This window comes from Labrus bergylta, chromosome 19 (assembly GCF_963930695.1).
Source record: "Labrus bergylta chromosome 19, fLabBer1.1, whole genome shotgun sequence".
Lineage (NCBI taxonomy): Eukaryota > Metazoa > Chordata > Actinopteri > Labriformes > Labridae > Labrus > Labrus bergylta.
Window position 1 is genome coordinate 11902778 of NC_089213.1, and position 20052 is coordinate 11922829.

Consider the following 20052-nt stretch of genomic DNA (forward strand, 5'->3'; position numbering starts at 1 on the left):
ATTAAGTATTTGATACCTACAAGAGATGTTTGTATTTTGTTCAATCTCAGATAGGCTGAGACTCAAAGTTGTGTGCCTTTGTAGATACACTGAGACGAAGTTTAAGTTCCAATCGCTGAGGTATTGTTCTTGAAATTGCACACTTTGCACAATTTTCGACTTATTTGAAGTGTTTTTGCAATAGGATTATTTGTGATGTATACATTTTCTGAATGTGCTTGTACTATTTTGTACCAAATTAAAACAAAGAAAACAATCTGAAATTGTCGTTATTTTTAATTATGCCATATTTTTACCGGTCCGGCCCACTTGGGAATAGATTATCCTCCATGTGGCCCCTGAGCTAAAATGAGTTTGACACCCCTGCTCTAGACAACCCCCTGAGTGGGTGTATTTTTCCTTTTTTTGGACTACATGAGATTAAATTGCATTTTATATTCGATTGTTGGGGACGCTCAGCTTTTCTGAAGGCAACTAAGTATAGTAAACAGCCAGCAGAGCATTCATTTGCAGGAAATTAGGGAACGTCATGGTCAGGTTTGTGGTCCTGACACCTTCCCACAGCTGTTAGGTGGGGGTTATTTCTGTAGCAGATGGACAATTATGAAATCATGAAACAGACTGTGGATCATCTTAGATTTATTCAGCCATGGTCAGACAACACAGAAACACAACACACATGGCTGACAAAGTGCAGACCATCGCTGACCCATGCTGACCAAGATCTCACAATCGATGACAATCATGGGCAAAGTGGCCATCATGGGCAAAATGGCAGAATGGCAAAATGGCAAAGTCTTCATCACACAGTGTTGCTTATATTCTGCTAGAAGGTACATCCCACAAATTCCTTTCCATTTGGGTACATCACTATAAAACAATAAAGATGACATGATACTGATTTGTATACATATCAGATGTAGACTCTCTGTCTAGCAAACAGTTGCTGACAACATATAGTTGGCTCCTATCCATTTATAGATCTGCTACTACTTAGGTGCTTCACCCATATAAGGTTAACGCTTCACAGACCCAAAAGTAGAATTATTGTGAGATGGTTGACACAATTTCAAGATATGTCCACAACATTATCAAGATGAATGAATCCATGAAAATACGTACTAACAACAGGGCATCACTTCCTGCACTCTACGGGAAAATCACAATGTCATTATTAGACTCCATCATTAAAGACTTAAGTTTCTTTGTTTTTCAAACTTGAATTTTTAATAAATCATCAGCCAAAACAGGAACAGAACGTGTATCAGTGTGCTACATCGTGTTTCCATCCAGTGACTTCCTTTTTAGTTTAATACAGAAGAAGTTCATCTGACAGAGAATCTGTTCACATTTTTCTTTTTGCTTTATCAGATTCATATTGATCAATGTCAAGTCAATAGCAGATAGTTGCATTAGGAATAAATAAATGATAGATAAAGTAAATCAGAGGAGTAAATCAGTGTATGATTCAAAATCTGGAAATATAAAAACCATTGGGTTTAAAACAAATTCAATTCAAAGATTCACAATGAAAGACAAAATACAGTGAAATAGAATACATTGAACATTGAGCTTTAATGTTTAATAAATAATCCATATTAAAAAGTCGAGCACAAAACATTCAGCACACTATTCAGCACAATATGTCCATACAGAAACTTCATGTCAGAGTAATGCAATAGTAATGACATCAATGTTGCTTTGTTTCATGACTCTCTGTGGCTCATACGGCTCTGTGTCTCGTTAACAGGGGGTAGTAAAGATGCACGCATGATATTCTTTCATGTAAACAATAAATAGGTGAATAAATAATACAAGTTTGTCTGTGGTTCTAATTAGTGCATGACACAGAATCTGTTCTCATAAAAGTAATGTCCTTTCTGTATAGACCTGAGATACTACATATTAGAAATCACAAGTATTAACATAATAAATAAGAATAAATTAGATTAAATAAATTAGTGACTTTGTCAAAAGCAAGACGTTATATGGAGTCAAGTGTTTGGTAATGAGTCCCTTGATCAAATCCAGTTCTTAATACCAAATAATTGTTGTAAGAGCTGCTAAGACTAAAAGGAAGCTGGTTTTGTTGATGATTGCAGAGGAGGCAGCTGCTGCTGTAGTACCCGCCACCGATGATGGTGTTGTGATTGCTCCCTGGGCTATAAAGTTTCCTCCTGATGCAGTGGTGGTTGCACCTTGGGCATTGTTGGTTGTTGCTGAAGCTGTGGTTGCTCCAGCTGCATTATTGGTTGCTGCCGAAGCTGTGGTTGCTCCAGCTGCATTATTGGTTGCTGCCGAAGCTGTGGTTGCTCCGGCTGCATTATTGGTTGCTGCTGAAGCTGTGGTTGCTCCGGCTGCATTGTTGGTTGCTGCTGAAGCTGTGGTTGCTCCGGGCACATTGTTGGCGGCTCCTGAAGCAGCTGTGGTTGTTGTTGGAGTGGCAGTGGTTGTTATTGCTGCAGTGGTTGTTGCAGCAGCTGTGGTTGTTGTTGGAGCAGCTGTGGTCATTGTTGGTGCAGCTGTGGTTGTTGTTGGAGCAGCTGTGGTCATTGTTGGAGCAGCTGTGGTTGTTGTTGGAGCAGCTGTGGTTGTTGTTGGTGCAGCTGTGGTTGTTGTTGGAGCGGCAGTGGTTGTTGGGGCAGCTGTGGTTGTTGTTGGAGCAGCTGTGGTTGTTGTTGGAGCGGCAGTGGTTGTTGGGGCAGCTGTGGTTGTTGTTGGAGCGGCTGTGGTTGTTGTTGGTGCAGCTGTGGTTGTTGTTGGAGCAGCTGTGGTTGTTGTTGGAGCAGCTGTGGTCGTTGTTGGTGTAGCTGTGGTTGTTGTTGGTGCAGCTGTGGTTGTTGTTGGAGTGGCAGTGGTTGTTGTTGGTGCAGCTGTGGTTGTTGTTGGAGCAGCTGTGGTTGTTGGGGCAGCTGTGGTTGTTGTTGGTGCAGCTGTGGTTGTTGTTGGTGCAGCTGTGGTTGTTGTTGGAGCGGCTGTGGTTGTTGGGGCAGCTGTGGTTGTTGTTGGTGCAGCTGTGGTTGTTGTTGGAGTGGCAGTGGTTGTTGTTGGTGCAGCTGTGGTTGTTGTTGGAGCGGCAGTGGTTGTTGGGGCAGCTGTGGTTGTTGTTGGAGCAGCTGTGGTCGTTGTTGGTGCAGCTGTGGTTGTTGTTGGAGCAGCTGTGGTGGTTGTTGGTGCAGCTGTGGTTGTTGTTGGTGCAGCTGTGGTTGTTGTTGGAGCAGCTGTGGTTGTTGTTGGGGCAGCTGTGGTTGTTGTTGGAGCAGCTGTGGTTGTTGTTGGAGCAGTTGTGGTTGGAGCAGCTGTGGTTGTTGTTGGAGCAGTTGTGGTTGGAGCAGCTGTGGTTGTTGTTGGGGCAGCTGTGGTTGTTGTTGGAGCAGCTGTGGTTGTTGTTGGAGCAGCTGTGGTTGTTGTTGGGGCAGCTGTGGTTGTTGTTGGAGCAGCTGTGGTTGTTGTTGGAGCAGCTGTGGTTGTTGTTGGAGCAGCTGTGGTTGTTGTTGGTGCAGCTGTGGTTGTTGTGGCAGCTGTGGTTGTTGTTGGAGCAGCTGTAGTTGTTGTTGGGGCAGCTGTGGTTGTTGTTGGTGCAGCTGTGGTTGTTGTTGGAGCAGCTGTGGTTGTTGTTGGAGCAGCTGTGGTTGTTGTTGGAGCAGCTGTGGTTGTTGTTGGGGCAGCTGTGGTTGTTGTTGGAGCAGCTGTAGTTGTTGTTGGGGCAGCTGTGGTCGTGGTTGGAGCCGCTGTGGTTGTTGGAGCAGCTGTGGTTGTTGTTGGAGCAGCTGTGGTTGTTGTTGGGGCAGCTGTGGTTGTTGTTGGAGCAGCTGTGGTCGTGGTTGGAGCCGCTGTGGTTGTTGGAGCCGCTGTGGTTGTTGTCTGTCCGTTGCTTGAAGCTGTTGGGCATTGTAGTTTAAAGTCAATTTAACATTCAAACCTGTCTGCATTTGAAAGAAATATCATTCATCATGTTTTTTTTATTTACTCTTTGAAACTCACCAACTAACAGAAGAAAGAAGACACAGATTCTCATCATCATGGTCGAGGAGGTTCTTTTTTATTCTACAAAATAAAAGCATTTATTTCTGTTAGATTTACTTTCAAAATAAAACTGGACCAGATCCAGTTCATATTATTTCATTCATTCACAATAATTACTGTAAACTGGAGATAAAAATACTAATATTGAATATATTTGTATAACTCTAATTATTTAATAATTTCTGTCTTTCAGAGTCTTTAAAACGTTACTTTAAATAAAACTGTTTTCATCTTTCAAAGGAAACTAATTCATGCTTGATCTCATGAAGTTTTATCCTCATTTGACATCTTCACTTTTCAGTGAATGAAACTGACTTTGATTAATGTAAAGTATTTAAATTCATAAAAGGAACAAAACATTAAAAATATCTTTACATTTATAGAGAAGTAATAACTTTACAATTAAAGAATGCTCATCAGAGTCTCTTTCTGTTTTCAGACTAAAAACAACGAGCACAGATAAACAATGTTCACTACGTTAACATAAAGTGAGGATGACGATCATTATGAAGCACCTTGTAATAGTAAGTGAAGAAAGAGAAGGAACAGATTAGAAATGGACAGATCATCTTCATGTAAATACTCACAGTTTGTTCTGCTGACTCGTCTTCTCTGCACTGACTGAAGTCGGGATGCTCTCTGATTCTACCTGTTCTGTATCCTTTGCTGTGTGCTCGTTGATGTCCTCCACTGAACACACAGCAGCTTATAAATCCACACAGAGCAGATAAGATGACATCAGGCTGTGGACAAAGACGTAAATAATCTGTATGACTAATGTTTATTTCTTTCCTGTGTAAGGCGTGGCTGTCCCATACACTTCATACTTCTTTGGTTTGGTTGATATGTTCAGAGAGTAAGAATCTGGTTGAGTGACGCCGTGTGTCAGTCATGACGTTGGGTTGAATATTTTTGGCAGTCTAAATTTGTCACCTGCAATACTCAACGTCACTTCCTATTAAGATTGCATTAAGCTTTTTCATGGAGCTTCTTCTGTCCTGTTACCTGTTGTGGTTTTGACTTGAGTAATGATTGAACTCTTCATGACAGGCATCAGATTTCATAAAGGTATCAAATCTTTTCTTCATAACAGTTCAATGCCTTTAAATCAGGTCACTTTGGGGGCTCTCACAGCTTCATCAAAAACATACTAAAAACAAAGAAAAGTCAGACAGAGAAGAAGTGAAAAAACTGTGACCTGATGCTCCCCCTGAGCAGGTTGGGTGTCTGTCAAAACTGTTTGACTCAGTGACGCTGGAAACTCTGTCTTTGTCTTTCATACTTCAAATACTCACATTTAAACAACGAAAGGAAACAAGTTGTCAGGTGCACAATGACTACAAAGGTTGGTGTAATGTTAGCATTAAGAAAAATACATGTTAGGGCTGACAACAAGAATCACAGCAGAAATATTCAATCCAACATCATGACTGACACACAACGTCACTCAACCACATTCTTACTCTCTGAACATATCAACCAAACAAAGAAGTACCAAGTATCAGGGAAAGCCACGCCTTCTCTGTCTGACTTTTCTTTTAACTATGCACAAATTAGTTGGCAAGTAGCTCAGTCTATAGGTGCTTGGGTTTGAAATCAAAGGATTGCTGGTTCAAGTCCTGGTGCAGACCAAAGTCTGGAAGTCAGTCTGGTTGCTGGAGAAGTGCCAGGTCACTTATCAAGGATTGCTGAGGTGCCCTTGAGTAAGGCACTGGCCCCTAACAGCTCCGGTGCTCTTTCATGTGCAGCCCCTCCCTCTGAAATCTCCCTATCACTGCATGTCCTCAGATCCTTGTTGGGCATGTGTGTGTTTTGGGCCTGTGTGTGTGTGTGTGTGTACAGGCATGACTCTCAATAACAGTGTAAACCAACATTTCCCCTCATGGGTTAATTAAGTATATTAAAAAACTAAGCATGTTTTCAGTGTGACATGCTGACCCCTCTTCCTCCAGTCTCCTTTTTGCTTCTCTCAGCTCCTTTCTCACACACACTGCACTCCCTCACATTTCACAACATCGCTCAGAAGAACAGTCAAATCTGTTTCGCCAACATTAAGATGAATTTCTCCTTCAAGCTCCTTAGTAAAAAAAATGATATGTGCAATGTCAGGGTGAGTGGATGTATGAAAACATTTACATCAAGCAAGCGATTTGGCCAATGACATCGCTCTCATTGAGTAGAGTTCAACAAGTTGGGGTCTCTTTAACAGAGACTGAAAAAGCAGCGGAGCCTTTGAGTTGTGTTTTTAAGATGTTAAATCATGAATATCTTATATTTTCTTATGAATGTTTAGTGGCTCCATGCCGCTCTGTTTGTTATCGTCAGAGCTGCAGCTGAAATATAACTTCTCAAACTGTTATAAATATAAACAGGAGTTATTATCTTCAGTTCTAAGGTGAACTAAAGAATATAATAAGCCGTAATTTGCACATTAATACTTGCCTTTTTAAAAAAAAAATCTGCCAGTTGTCCTTCCTACATTTGTTCCTGCAGCTGTGTAACTTTAGTCTCTGGGAGCCTGTTTGTCTTAAACGTCTTTCTATTTTTAATATAGTTTGTTAGATATGACGCTCTGCTGACAGCAGTGATGATTGTGATAGGTTATATGAAGCTAACTCTGCCCCTTATATGTGAACTTGCTCTCTGAAACTCTGGGTTTACTTATCAGGTTGATAACCAGCTTCATGTGACCGTTCAGCACGATCGCTTAAGTCAGGGTTAGTGAAGCCAGATCACTAACCCTGAACGGTCACATGAAGCTGGTGGGGGGCTGGGCTGTTTCTGAAACCAAGACAGTCCAATTCATGGAGCTTTGCTACCCTCTCCTCCGGTTCTTTTCTCTCCTGTCGTACGTGTTGGTATCAGGGGAAGACTTTTTCTTTCTATCTGTGAAGGTAACTCATATATCCCACTGAGAATCTGCCTTTAAATGATACAACCGAGCCCCCACAACATGTGGAAACCAACATGAGATCAAACAGAAAGCGTGTTTCTGACACCTGCTGAAGGAGTCTCTTTCCATTGAGAGGAAAAAAGAGTAACCATCACAACCCTGAACCTCAAGAAACCAGTACAGAGTCCAAACAGAAGGAATAGTTTGACTGAGTGACTGTCATGAAGAGAGTCCTTTAAAGAGTGACGAGGGTCCTTCTTTGTTTTTAGTATGTTTTTGATGAAACTGTGAGAGCCCCCAAAGTGACCTGATTTAAAGGCATTGAACTGTTATGAAGAAAAGATTTGATACCTTTATGAAATCTGATGCCTGTCAGAGTTCGATCATTACTCGAGTCAAAACCACAACAGGTAACAGGACAGAAGAAGCTCCATGAAAAAGCTTAATGCAATCTTAATAGGAAGTGACGTTGAGGATTGCAGGTGACAAATTTAGACTGCCAAAAATATTCAACCCAACGTCATGACTGACACACGGCGTCACTCAACCAGATTCTTACTCTCTGAACATATCAACCAAACCAAAGAAGTATGAAGTGTATGGGGCAGCCACGCCTTACACAGGAAAGAAATAAACATTAGTCATACAGATTATTTACGTCTTTGTCCACAGCCTGATGTCATCTTATCTGCTCTGTGTGGATTTATAAGCTGCTGTGTGTTCAGTGGAGGACATCAACGAGCACACAGCAAAGGATACAGAACAGGTAGAATCAGAGAGCATCCCGACTTCAGTCAGTGCAGAGAAGACGAGTCAGCAGAACAAACTGTGAGTATTTACATGAAGATGATCTGTCCATTTCTAATCTGTTCCTTCTCTTTCTTCACTTACTATTACAAGGTGCTTCATAATGATCGTCATCCTCACTTTATGTTAACGTAGTGAACATTGTTTATCTGTGCTCGTTGTTTTTAGTCTGAAAACAGAAAGAGACTCTGATGAGCATTCTTTAATTGTAAAGTTATTACTTCTCTATAAATGTAAAGATATTTTTAATGTTTTGTTCCTTTTATGAATTTAAATACTTTACATTAATCAAAGTCAGTTTCATTCACTGAAAAGTGAAGATGTCAAAATGAGGATAAAACTTCATGAGATCAAGCATGAATTAGTTTCCTTTGAAAGATGAAAACAGTTTTTATTTAAAGTAACGTTTTAAAGACTCTGAAAGACAGAAATTATTAAATAATTAGAGTTATACAAATATATTCAATATTAGTATTTTTATCTCCAGTTTACAGTAATTATTGTGAATGAATGAAATAATATAAACTGGATCTGGTCCAAATGTATAAAGTTTTATTTTGAAAGTAAATCTAACAGAAATAAATGCTTTTATTTTGTAGAATAAAAAAGAACCTCCTCGACCATGATGATGAGAATCTGTGTCTTCTTTCTTCTGTTAGTTGGTGAGTTTCAAAGAGTAAATAAAAAAAACATGATGAATGATATTTCTTTCAAATGCAGACAGGTTTGAATGTTAAATTGACTTTAAACTACAATGCCCAACAGCTTCAAGCAACGGACAGACAACAACCACAGCTGCCCCAACAACAACTACAGCTGCTCCAACAACAACCACAGCTGCTCCAACAACGACCACAGCTGCTCCAACAACGACCACAGCTGCCCCAACAACAACCACAGCTGCCCCAACAACAACCACAGCTGCTCCAACAACAACCACAGCTGCCCCAACAACAACCACAGCTGCTCCAACAACAACTACAGCTGCTCCAACCACAACCACAGCTGCTCCAACCACAACCACAGCTGCTCCAACAACAACTACAGCTGCTCCAACAACGACTACAGCTGCTCCAACAACAACCACAGCTGCTCCAACAACAACCACAGCTGCCCCAACAACAACCACAGCTGCTCCAACAACAACCACAGCTGCCCCAACAACCACTGCCACTCCAACAACAACTACAGCTGCACCAACAACAACCACAGCTGCACCAACAACAACCACAGCTGCTCCAACAACAACCACAGCTGCTCCAACAACAACCACAGCTGCACCAACAACAACCACAGCTGCTCCAACAACAACCACAGCTGCCCCAACAACCACTGCCGCTCCAACAACAACCACAGCTGCTCCAACAACAACCACAGCTGCTCCAACAACAACCACAGCTGCCCCAACAACAACCACAGCTGCTCCAACAACAACCACAGCTGCCCCAACAACCACTGCCACTCCAACAACAACTACAGCTGCACCAACAACAACCACAGCTGCTCCAACAACAACCACAGCTGCTCCAACAACAACCACAGCTGCCCCAACAACAACCACAGCTGCTCCAACAACAACCACAGCTGCCCCAACAACCACTGCCACTCCAACAACAACTACAGCTGCACCAACAACAACCACAGCTGCACCAACAACAACCACAGCTGCTCCAACAACAACCACAGCTGCTCCAACAACGACCACAGCTGCTCCAACAACGACCACAGCTGCCCCAACAACAACCACAGCTGCCCCAACAACAACCACAGCTGCCCCAACAACAACCACAGCTGCTCCAACAACAACCACAGCTGCCCCAACAACAACCACAGCTGCTCCAACAACAACTACAGCTGCTCCAACCACAACCACAGCTGCTCCAACCACAACCACAGCTGCTCCAACAACAACTACAGCTGCTCCAACAACGACTACAGCTGCTCCAACAACAACCACAGCTGCTCCAACAACAACCACAGCTGCACCAACAACAACCACAGCTGCTCCAACAACAACCACAGCTGCCCCAACAACAACCACAGCTGCTCCAACAACAACCACAGCTGCCCCAACAACCACTGTCACTCCAACAACTACAGCTGCACCAACAACAACCACAGCTGCACCAACAACGACCACAGCTGCTCCAACAACAACCACAGCTGCTCCAACAACAACCACAGCTGCACCAACAACAACCACAGCTGCTCCAACAACAACCACAGCTGCCCCAACAACCACTGCCGCTCCAACAACAACCACAGCTGCTCCAACAACAACCACAGCTGCACCAACAACCACCACAGCTACTCCAACAACAACCACAGCTGCCCCAACAACAACCACAGCTGCTCCAACCACAACTGCTCCAACAACAACCACAGCTGCCCCAACAACCACTGCCGCTCCAACAACAACCACAGCTGCTCCAACAACAACCAACAATGCAGCCGGAGTAACCACAGCTTCAGCAGCAACCAATAATGCAGCCGGAGCAACCACAGCTTCAGCAGCAACCAATAATGCAGCCGGAGCAACCACAGCTTCAGCAGCAACCAATAATGCAGCTGGAGCAACCACAGCTTCAGCAGCAACCAACAATGCCCAAGGTGCAACCACCACTGCATCAGGAGGAAACTTTATAGCCCAGGGAGCAATCACAACACCATCATCGGTGGCGGGTACTACAGCAGCAGCTGCCTCCTCTGCAATCATCAACAAAACCAGCTTCCTTTTAGTCTTAGCAGCTCTTACAACAATTATTTGGTATTAAGAACTGGATTTGATCAAGGGACTCATTACCAAACACTTGACTCCATAGAATGTCTTTCTTTTGACAAAGTCACTAATTTATTTAATCTAATTTATTCTTATTTATTATGTTAATACATGTGATTTTTAATATGTGGTATCTCAGGTCTTTACAGAAAGACATACTGTGCTGCATACTGTTCTGAATGTTTTGTGCTTGACTTTTTAATATGGATTATATATGAAACATTAAAGCTCAAAGTTCAATGTATTATATTTCACTGTATTTTGTCTTTAATGGTGCAGCATTGTAATCACATTTGGTTCTTGCTGTAGTGTGTGGTGAAACACACGGACGGTCAACATTATAAAACACAAAGAAATATATTTAGCTATTGTCACAGCCAACAATAAGATACACAAACCCCTTAAACATAAGAAACTCATTGATCAACATAGAACATCGAACGATTAAATACTGATGTAAACTTGTGTTGTTATAAACCCGACAGCTGCCAGGGCAGAGCTACTGAAACACCTATGATGTGACCTTTCATGGAAATATTTGAAAATAGTTTGAAGACATTATTGACTTCACAAGTTGAGGCTTTTGTTAAATCTCCATGGTAAATTCTCAGTAACTGCTGGTGGTGGGTGGTTATACCCCCTGATGGAGTCTAGACACTGGTGGTGGTGGTGGTGATACCCCCCTGATGGAGTCTAAACCCTTGTGGTGATATTGATACCCCTCTGATGGATTCTTGACCTTGGTGGTGGTGGTGATACCCCCTGATGGAGTCTAGACCCTGGTAGTGGTGGTGGTGATACCTCTCTAAATAGAGTCTAGACCCTGGTGGTCGTGGTTGTGGTGGTGGTGGTGATACCCCCTGATAGAGTCTAGACCCTGGTGGTCGTGGTTGTGGTGGTGGTGATACCCCCTGATGGAGTCTAGACCCAGGTAGTGGTGGTGGTGATACCTCTCTGATAGAGTCTAGACAATGGTGGTGGTGATACCCCCCGGATGGAGTCTAGACCCTGGTGGTGGTGGTGGTGGTGATACCCCCCTGATGGAGTCTAGACAATGGTGGTGGTGATACCCCCCGGATGGAGTCTAGACCCTGGTGGTGGTGGTGGTGGTGATACCCCCCTGATGGAGTCTAGACAATGGTGGTGGTGATACCCCCCGGATGGAGTCTAGACCCTGGTGGTGGTGGTGGTGGTGATACCCCCCTGATGGAGTCTAGACAATGGTGGTGGTGATACCCCCCGGATGGAGTCTAGACCCTTGTGGTGGTGGTGGTGATACCCCCCTGATGGATTCTAGACCCTGGTGGTGGTGGTGGTGATACCCCCTGATGGAGTCTAGACATTGGTAGTGGTGGTGGTGATACCCCCTGATATAGTCTGCACTCTGGTGTAGGTGGTGATACCCCCCTGATTGTGTCTAGACCCTGGTAGTGGTGGTGGATATACATCTCTGATAGAGTTTAGACCCAGGTAGGGGTGGTGGTGATACCCCCGTGATGGAGTCTGATCCTGTTGGTGGTGGTAAAAAACATTTGTGTCAAAGGGTCTATGCTGCACTTTGTATTTTACAGAACATGTGTAGTAGGGTTGTTTATTCATACTCAGTAGGTGGCGCTAATGAACCTTAACGTTGGTCATCTGCCATGCTAAGGTGACAAAGGAAGAAGATGTTTACACTGAAAACATGTTTTCCTACGTTGGGGTCAAAAAGAATAACAAAACGTTCAGTGTGTTGTGTACAGTGAAGCGCTGTTGATGAAAGCATGAAGACATCAAATCAGCATTAGAAACAAAACACTCTGCTTATTGTCAGGTTCATTAAAGACAAAGAAGAGGACCCAAGTGCAGAATCTGAAGCAAAAAGTATTAATTTAAACAAATAGGATATTTCTTAAAACAAACAAAGTCCTACAGACACAAGGAGAAAACCAAAAGCCACGAGGATACTTCAGAATACGGGAGACAAGAACTCAGGTAGGAAGACGTAAGAACTGCCAACAAGAGGGAAGGTACACTGACATGAAAAAGACACTGGAGCAATCACACACAGGTGAAGACAATCAGGGCAATTAAAACTGGAGGGAAACAAGACTCTGGCTGAAACCGCATACTACATACTACTATCTAAATCAGTATTCAGTATATACTGCATACTGCATACTGCATACTGCATACTGCGTTCAACAGTAGTATGTAGTATGACTGCTGGTCGTCAGTTATTTTGCAGTGTGCTTGGCTCCGGTTAAACTAAGTAAACAACGGCCCATCTGGAGGTAAACGCTGCTACGGTGTAATGAAATAAGCTGACAAGTGCTTCATTTCGATTGTCCTTATTTTACATGGGACAAAAACATTTACCCGTGACATAAGTTAATTCAGTGGTATTTAATTGTCATCCAGGCGCAGTCAATGTAACGGAGACGGATCTCATTCATCTTGCGAAGGCTACGTTCCATCATTCTTGTAATTCTGCTTTAATGAAAATGGGTGCCTTTTCATCAACTTGTTAATTGGTAGTTTGTTTGTGTGTTTTACTCTGACTTTGATTATCAACCATGTAAAAAAAATAATTAACGTAATTAAAAGAAAACAGTCAATAATCTCTCATATCTTCTGTCATTTATACATAACATCCATGGTTGAAATATTAGCATGCTATTATTAGTAGTAATTTATTTAATTACATTCTGAAATATAAATTAACATTGTAGTATACTTTTCAAGTACTCAGGTTTAATTTTTACACAGGTATGAATAATATGTAATAAGAGAGCAAGCAAAGGACCCTGTAATTGCAGCAGCTTGTCCACATGTTGCACATGCATCGTACAGTCGGAAAAGCAGGAACATCTGAGGTGGTAAGACACAAATATCTGAAAATGTCATATTTGTCATTGGTTCATGCCCACAATGTGGCAAGAAGAAGGAAGCAAGCTGTCAACAGGAGAAACATTCTGGCTATCCTATTACAAAATGAAGACCATGTAAATAGGACACATTAAATATTTGTAAGGGTAAACTGGGATTATGTAAGGAAGTTAATGTATGCTCCTCACCTCAAATATTGAAGGTATATACACTCAGATAAGTCAATAAATACTATTGTGTGACAAGTATGTTTATTAGTAACCACTTCATTTCTTAACAACAACTAAATTCAAACATACACCAAGGACCATGGCTGGAGCAAAGACCTCGAAGTGGGGATATATTTATACTGGCTGGCCAGTGCCACCTTGTATCGGGTGGTGTCAGGAGCCTTTGATGTCCCCATCACCACGGTTCATGATGTTGTTCATCGAGTCGCTGGAGGTATCATCAGCATCATCAAGAGGGTGGGTTATCAATAACATTTTGTGTTGTTCAACAGGGAGCTCTTCCATTCCATTCAGCTGCTGGTGGTGTGTGATCACAAAGGCCGCTTCCTTAATACATATACAGGTAGAAATGTATTAGTACAGCTTACGCTGCTTAAGGGATTGTTGATCTAATAAATAATTCAGTCATCATTTACTGACATTAATACCTATGGAAGGTTGGGTTAACTTTAAGTCCACCTAACACTGCTGGAAATGGTGTTGCAGTCATCGCACATACAGTTAAAGTGAATGTGGACCAGGACTCACACTTACTGTGATTTGTATTTGTCACCCAACAACTGCAACGTCAATATGTTCATGTGTGAATTTCTACTTATCTCATGATTGTAAACATTGTAATTACTTTAAAAGATATTGTATAATCACAATTGAATTTGTGATGTCACATTTCAGAAGTGTTTGAGACGGGCATTTTCAACATAATCTGTCCTGTACCATGTCAAGCACAATGACATATTCACAATACATCACCCTTGTTCACAGGACTTCCGGGCTCTGTCCACAATGCCATTTCCAGGATGCAGCGGTGGCCTCTCCTCTCTCCGTGTTCACTCCCGTTTTGGGGACACACAAACCACACACACAGACACACACACACACACACACACACACACACACACACACACACACACACACACACACACACACACACACACACACACACACACACACACACACACACACACACACACACACACACACACACAAAAGTCATTAAAGTCATTGCAGGTCATCTCACACCTTTGGAAGGTAGCAGCTTACTTATTCCTACCTTATATTTTTGTTTGAGGTTCTCCCACTTGTGCTTGATCTTCCCGTCCGCGTCCACTTTCCCCACCAGGGAACGCTCTTTCACAAACTCTCTATCACAACACAACGGTAAAAGCTTATTTGTATGAAAACACTGGTACCTCCAAAGATGTGGGGTTCATCGTCTACAGAGATCTTCATCGTCTACAGAGATCTTTAAAAAGAAACTGTCTTAACATTTAATCCACAAGGTCTAACTTTTGCATATAGTATATAAATATATATATATATTTTCCATCAACTCACTCCTTCACTCTACCTTTTCAACAGATGAATGCCTGTTTCATTGATTAGCTGATAGCGAGTTAAATTTTCACTCTTTTCATTGTATATGTGTGTGTATGAATACGTGTATGTGTGGATATTTAATTTTGTTCTGAAATTGTGTAATTCTATTTGCTTAGTTGTTTTAAGAGGTGAGGTCCCTTGTATAAGCCTTTTGGCTTCTTGACCTCTGATATTTTTTGTTAATCCTATTTGATGTATTCTTATATGTTTGCTAAATAAATAAAAAAGTCATGTTTTGTGATGTGATGTACTGTAATGTTCGTCACTTCACTCCAAACTGCAACGTTTTTAAAAATGTGGTTCAGGACATTTAGGAGGGGTCACTGGGTCCTGATGCGAGACAGTTGAGAACCCTGACTGCCTTAAACATGATCAAATACAAATTGCAGGTTTTACTTTTCTACCAGTACAGAATTAATTTAAATGTCTCTAAACTCTTTTATATGAGTAACTTTTTTACACTTCAGGATGGATTTATTTGTGCCCTTGTTCTTTAGGAGCTCATTGAGAGCCAAATCTGAGTATGAATCTCAAATATGACAAAAACACACAAAATGAAAAGTTATATCTTCACACTATTTTATTACAATATATGGCTTAAAAATGCAGACCTAAAGTAGGCATTCAAGCAATCACTACAGTGTGCTGCACATTGTTTCATCTACCGATGTCATCATTGTGTAACGCAGTCATTGAGATAATAATAAAGCATCACAAACAATGCAGCTCATGTTGCACAGCTCCATCCCGCCTGTGGCTGATGAAGTTCAGTGTCAGAGTTATCAGGTTTGTTAAACAAGTTTGTCAGTAAACTTAATCAGGACATAATATAAGAAGTGTTGTGGTATTATTTTTCACTGTTTGAAGACACAACACACACATGAAGTAAAATCACAAGGATAATCATTACACATTATAAATAATATAAATACATCACATTCTTTGGTTTCATCAGGATGATCAATGAATACAAATCTTTCTGTCAAAACTTTGGGTTTGTTTAGTCCTTTGTTTCAGTCCAGTTCTTAATTCCAAAGAATTGCTGTAAGAGCTGCTATGACTAAAAGGAAACTTGTTTGGTTGATGACTGCAGAGGAGGCAGCAGTTGTTGATGCTTCTGGTGCACCTGCTGCTCCGGCAGCATTATTGGTTGCTCCTGAAGCACCTGTGGTTAAACCTTGGGCGTTATTTGTTGCTCCAGCGGCTGTGGTTGCACCTTGAGCGTTATTTGTTGGTCCAGCGGCTGTGGTTGCACCTTGAGCGTTATTCGTTGCTCCAGCGGCTGTGGTTGCACCTTGGGCGTTATTTGTTGCTCCAGCGGCTGTGGTTGCTCCAGCCACATTGTTGGTTGCTCCTGAAGCAACTGTGGTTGCACCTTGGCCGTTATTTGTTGCTCCAGCGGCTGTGGTTGCTCCAGCCACATTGTTGGTTGCTCCTGAAGCAACTGTGGTTACACCTTGGCCGTTATTTGTTGCTACAGTGGGGGTTGTTGTTGGGGCAGCTGTAGTCGTGGTTGGGGCAGCTGTGGTTGTTGTTGCTGCAGCTGTGGTTGTTATTGGGGCAGCTGTGGACGTGGTTGGGGCAGCTGTGGTTGTTGTTACTGCAGCAGCTGTGGTTGTTGTTGGGGCAGCTGTGGTCGTGGCTGGGGCAGCTGTGGTTGTTGTTGGGGCAGCTGTGGTTGTTGTTGCAGCTGTGTTTGTTGTTGCAGCTGTGGTTGTTGTTGCTGCAGCTGTGGTTGTTGTTGGGGCAGCTGTGGACGTGGTTGGGGCAGCTGTGGTTGTTGTTGCTGCAGCAGCTGTGGTCGTTGTTGGGGCAGCTGTGGTCGTGGCTGGGGCAGCTGTGGTTGTTGTTGGGGCAGCTGTGGTTGTTGTTGCAGCTGTGGTTGTTGTTGCAGCTGTGTTTGTTGTTGCAGCTGTGGTTGTTGTTGCTGGAGCTGTGGTTGTTGTTGGGGCAGCTGTAGTCGTGGTTGGGGCAGCTGTAGTCGTGGTTGGGGCAGCTGTGGTTGTTGTTGCTGCAGCTGTGGTTGTTGTTGCAGCTGTGTTTGTTGTTGCAGCTGTGGTTGTTGTTGCTGGAGCTGTGGTTGTTGTTGGGGCAGCTGTAGTCGTGGTTGGGGCAGCTGGGGTTGTTGTTGGGGCAGCTGTGGTCGTGGTTGGGGCAGCTGTGGTTGTTGTTGCTGCAGCTGTGGTTGTTGTTGGTGCAGCTGTGGTCGTGGTTGGGGCAGCTGTGGTTGTTGTTGGGGCAGCTGTGGTCGTTGTTGGAGCAGCTGTGGTTGTTGTTGGAGCAGCTGTGGTCGTTGTTGGAGCAGCTGTGGTTGTTGTTGGTGCAGCTGTGGTTGTTGTTGGAGCAGCTGTGGTTGTTGTTGGTGCAGCTGTGGTTGTTGTTGGTGCAGCTGTGGTTGTTGTTGGAGCAGCTGTGGTTGTTGTTGGTGCAGCTGTGGTCGTGGTTGGAGCAGCTGTGGTTGTTGTTGGTGCAGCTGTGGTTGTTGTTGGTGCAGCTGTGGTTGTTGTTGGAGCAGCTGTGGTTGTTGTTGGAGCAGCTGTGGTCGTGGTTGGGGCAGCTGTGGTTGTTGTTGGAGCAGCTGTGGTTGTTGTTGGGGCAGCTGTGGTTGTTGTTGGAGCAGCTGTGGTCGTTGTTGGAGCAGCTGTGGTTGTTGTTGGGGCAGCTGTGGTTGTTGTTGGAGCAGCTGTGGTCGTTGTTGGAGCAGCTGTGGTTGTTGTTGGTGCAGCTGTGGTTGTTGTTGGAGCAGCTGTGGTCGTTGTTGGAGCAGCTGTGGTTGTTGTTGGTGCAGCTGTGGTTGTTGTTGGTGCAGCTGTGGTTGTTGTTGGAGCAGCTGTGGTTGTTGTTGGAGCAGCTGTGGTCGTGGTTGGGGCAGCTGTGGTTGTTGTTGGAGCAGCTGTGGTTGTTGTTGGAGCAGCTGTGGTTGTTGTTGGAGCAGCTGTGGTTGTTGTTGGTGCAGCTGTGGTTGTTGTTGGAGCAGCTGTGGTCGTGGTTGGGGCAGCTGTGGTTGTTGTTGCTGCAGCTGTGGTTGTTGTTGGAGCAGCTGTGGTCGTGGTTGGGGCAGCTGTGGTTGTTGTTGGAGCAGCTGTGGTTGTTGTTGGAGCAGCTGTGTTTGTTGTCTGTCCGTTGCTTGAAGCTGTTGGGCATTGTAGTTTAAAGTCAATTTAACATTCTAACTTGTCTGCATTCGAAAGAAACATCATTCATCACATTTTTAATAACTTTTTGAAACTCACCAGCTAACAGAAGAAAGAAGATACAGATTCTCATCATCATGGTGGAGGAGGTTCTTCGGTCTTCTACAAAATAAAAACAATTTATTTTGTTAGATTGACTCGATAAATGTATTTGTATCTTAAATGTAGTGTATGGAAAAGATACATCTGTTTTTAAAGTCTTTGAATAGTGTGAATACTGTAATGTGATGATGTCAAACATAATCATGCTTTCAGAATGAATGATCTCTATCACTTTGTTGTTTCTTGTCATAGTTTGTATCTCTGTGGTCCTATAAATATCTCCATTAATCTATACTGAAAGGTTGTTTATAGAAGAAATTATATTCTCCCTCAGAGGCATGACACAGTTAAAGGTTTGAACAGAAATGTATGTAATGTTTGGCACAGAGAACACCATTAACTTTATTGTGATTTCAGGAGAAGAAAGACTGGCATGAAATAAAATTGGAGAAATATTCGTCCTTTAAATGACTTACAGATTTGGTCGGCTGCTGACTCGTCTTCTCTGCACTGAAGTGGTGATGTTCTCTGATTCCACTTGCTCTGTATCCTTTGCTGTTTGCTCGTTCATTCAATCCATTGAACAGCAGCTGCTTTTATATCCTCACAGAGCGGGAAATGTGACATCAGGTTGAGAACAAAGACGTAAATGATTTGGTGAATCATTTTTTTTCTCTCAGTAAGGTGTGGCAAAAGCCTAAGAGTGATTCATACTTTATCTAAATATACTGACTGTGTAAAGAAACTGGTTGAGTGATGATTTTTTTTCACACTTGATGTTGGTTCAAATGTTCACTGTCTTCACAAACAAAATAATTTAATAAACCAGAAGACAGACGAATACAAGGCCACTAAAATCAACAAACTAAGAAGCTAAGACAATTCAAATGAAAAAGTCAATATGAGAGTTTAAGAAAAAGTCTCAAAGGGACTAAAGCGGGGTACACACTACAAGATAATCAGGAAAATTTTGGGCCCGATTCCCCCCTTCCGACCAAAGTCAGCAAAGGCCCGACTATCTGACGTTCCAAAGATTATCTTGCCAGATTCTCCTGTGGTATGAGAGATTTAGGTTTTGTTGTTTCACAAATATAATTTTTCATGACCATGTTCACATTGCAGTTTCTGTTAATAAAAGTGCCTGTTTCACATTTTGCCTATTTGGATTTCATTCAGAAGTGACTGTGTTTTAGTCATTTCTGTACAGGGGAGGGAGGAGAGACCACCACTACATCCTGGCCTGAAGAGTCAATGGTTACTGTGGCGTAATAGTAAAGTTGCTTGTGTATATACGATGACGGCATGCTAGCATTGCCATCGTTGTGATATTTAGCATTACGTTAGCATGCATAACTTCATTACACGCCAGCTTGCCATTCGTTAAGGGCCCAAATTATAATGTTAACCAAATAAAAATTATACGTTATTATAATGAAACAAAAGAAAATGATGACAAATGTTGTTTGGTAATTGGTACTTACATTTATATTCAGTCTCAGCCGCCGTCGAAATACTGCGCTCCGCCATTTCTCTGACTGTAAATATTGGCCTGGCGCTTTGCATTCTGGGAGACAGTACGCGAGGTAGACTGGTCTGATGCATGCTGTACATTTTTCCCGAATCAGTATGACATCCGAGTATTTTTGGCATTCTGCAGATCTCGCATTTGTTCGCATACTGCATACTACATACTGCATACTGCATTTTGGCCAAATCAGTACATACTAGTATGCGGTTTCGAAAACGGCCGTTTTCGAAACCGGGTACTATACCGCGAAAAAACTTACATTTATCTTGTATGTTAACCTTATAATACTCTGTGATTTATCCATA

The 20052-nt window shown here is 42.7% G+C and overlaps 3 protein-coding genes across 3 annotated transcripts; 1 reads left to right on the forward strand and 2 right to left on the reverse strand.

Annotated features, from left to right (window-relative positions):
* Positions 1-2191: 2191 nt before the first annotated feature.
* Positions 2192-5071, reverse strand: LOC136177142 (probable serine/threonine-protein kinase clkA). The gene is made up of 4 exons (XM_065948404.1): positions 5032-5071; positions 4614-4716; positions 3985-4047; positions 2192-3881 (listed from the first exon to the last, which is right to left on the reverse strand). The coding sequence occupies exons 1-4, from the start codon at positions 5069-5071 to the stop codon at positions 2324-2326; spliced, it is 1764 nt and encodes a 587-aa protein (XP_065804476.1). The 3' UTR covers positions 2192-2323.
* A 2203-nt stretch (positions 5072-7274) lies between these two features.
* On the forward strand, positions 7275-10337 carry LOC136177143 (probable serine/threonine-protein kinase clkA). Its single transcript, XM_065948405.1, has 4 exons — positions 7275-7329; positions 7630-7747; positions 8326-8388; positions 8492-10337. Exons 1-4 carry the CDS (start codon positions 7275-7277, stop codon positions 10209-10211), a joined length of 1956 nt encoding a protein of 651 aa, XP_065804477.1. The 3' UTR covers positions 10212-10337.
* Positions 10338-16312: 5975 nt separating this feature from the next.
* Positions 16313-18804, reverse strand: LOC136177110 (GATA zinc finger domain-containing protein 14-like). The gene is made up of 3 exons (XM_065948254.1): positions 18696-18804; positions 18217-18279; positions 16313-18116 (listed from the first exon to the last, which is right to left on the reverse strand). The coding sequence occupies exons 1-3, from the start codon at positions 18788-18790 to the stop codon at positions 16448-16450; spliced, it is 1827 nt and encodes a 608-aa protein (XP_065804326.1). The 5' UTR covers positions 18791-18804; the 3' UTR covers positions 16313-16447.
* Between the last annotated feature and the right edge of the window lie 1248 nt (positions 18805-20052).

Bases quoted from the DNA above. Each gene is read 5' to 3' on its own strand.
- LOC136177142 (XM_065948404.1), bottom strand. From the start codon at position 5,071: ATGAAGAGTTCAATCATTACTCAAGTCAAAACCACAACAG. The intron at 4,717-5,031 runs GTAACAGGACAG...CTGTGTGTTCAG, and splicing joins TCAAGTCAAAACCACAACAG to TGGAGGACATCAACGAGCAC. The intron at 4,048-4,613 runs GTGAGTATTTAC...TTTATTTTGTAG, and splicing joins ACGAGTCAGCAGAACAAACT to AATAAAAAAGAACCTCCTCG.
- LOC136177143 (XM_065948405.1), top strand. From the start codon at position 7,275: ATGAAATCTGATGCCTGTCAGAGTTCGATCATTACTCGAGTCAAAACC. The intron at 7,330-7,629 runs GTAACAGGACAG...TGGATTTATAAG, and splicing joins TCGAGTCAAAACCACAACAG to CTGCTGTGTGTTCAGTGGAG. The intron at 7,748-8,325 runs GTGAGTATTTAC...TTTATTTTGTAG, and splicing joins ACGAGTCAGCAGAACAAACT to AATAAAAAAGAACCTCCTCG.
- LOC136177110 (XM_065948254.1), bottom strand. From the start codon at position 18,790: ATGAACGAGCAAACAGCAAAGGATACAGAGCAAGTGGAATCAGAGAAC. The intron at 18,280-18,695 runs GTAAGTCATTTA...TTTATTTTGTAG, and splicing joins GTCAGCAGCCGACCAAATCT to AAGACCGAAGAACCTCCTCC. The intron at 18,117-18,216 runs GTGAGTTTCAAA...AATGCCCAACAG, and splicing joins CTTCTTTCTTCTGTTAGCTG to CTTCAAGCAACGGACAGACA.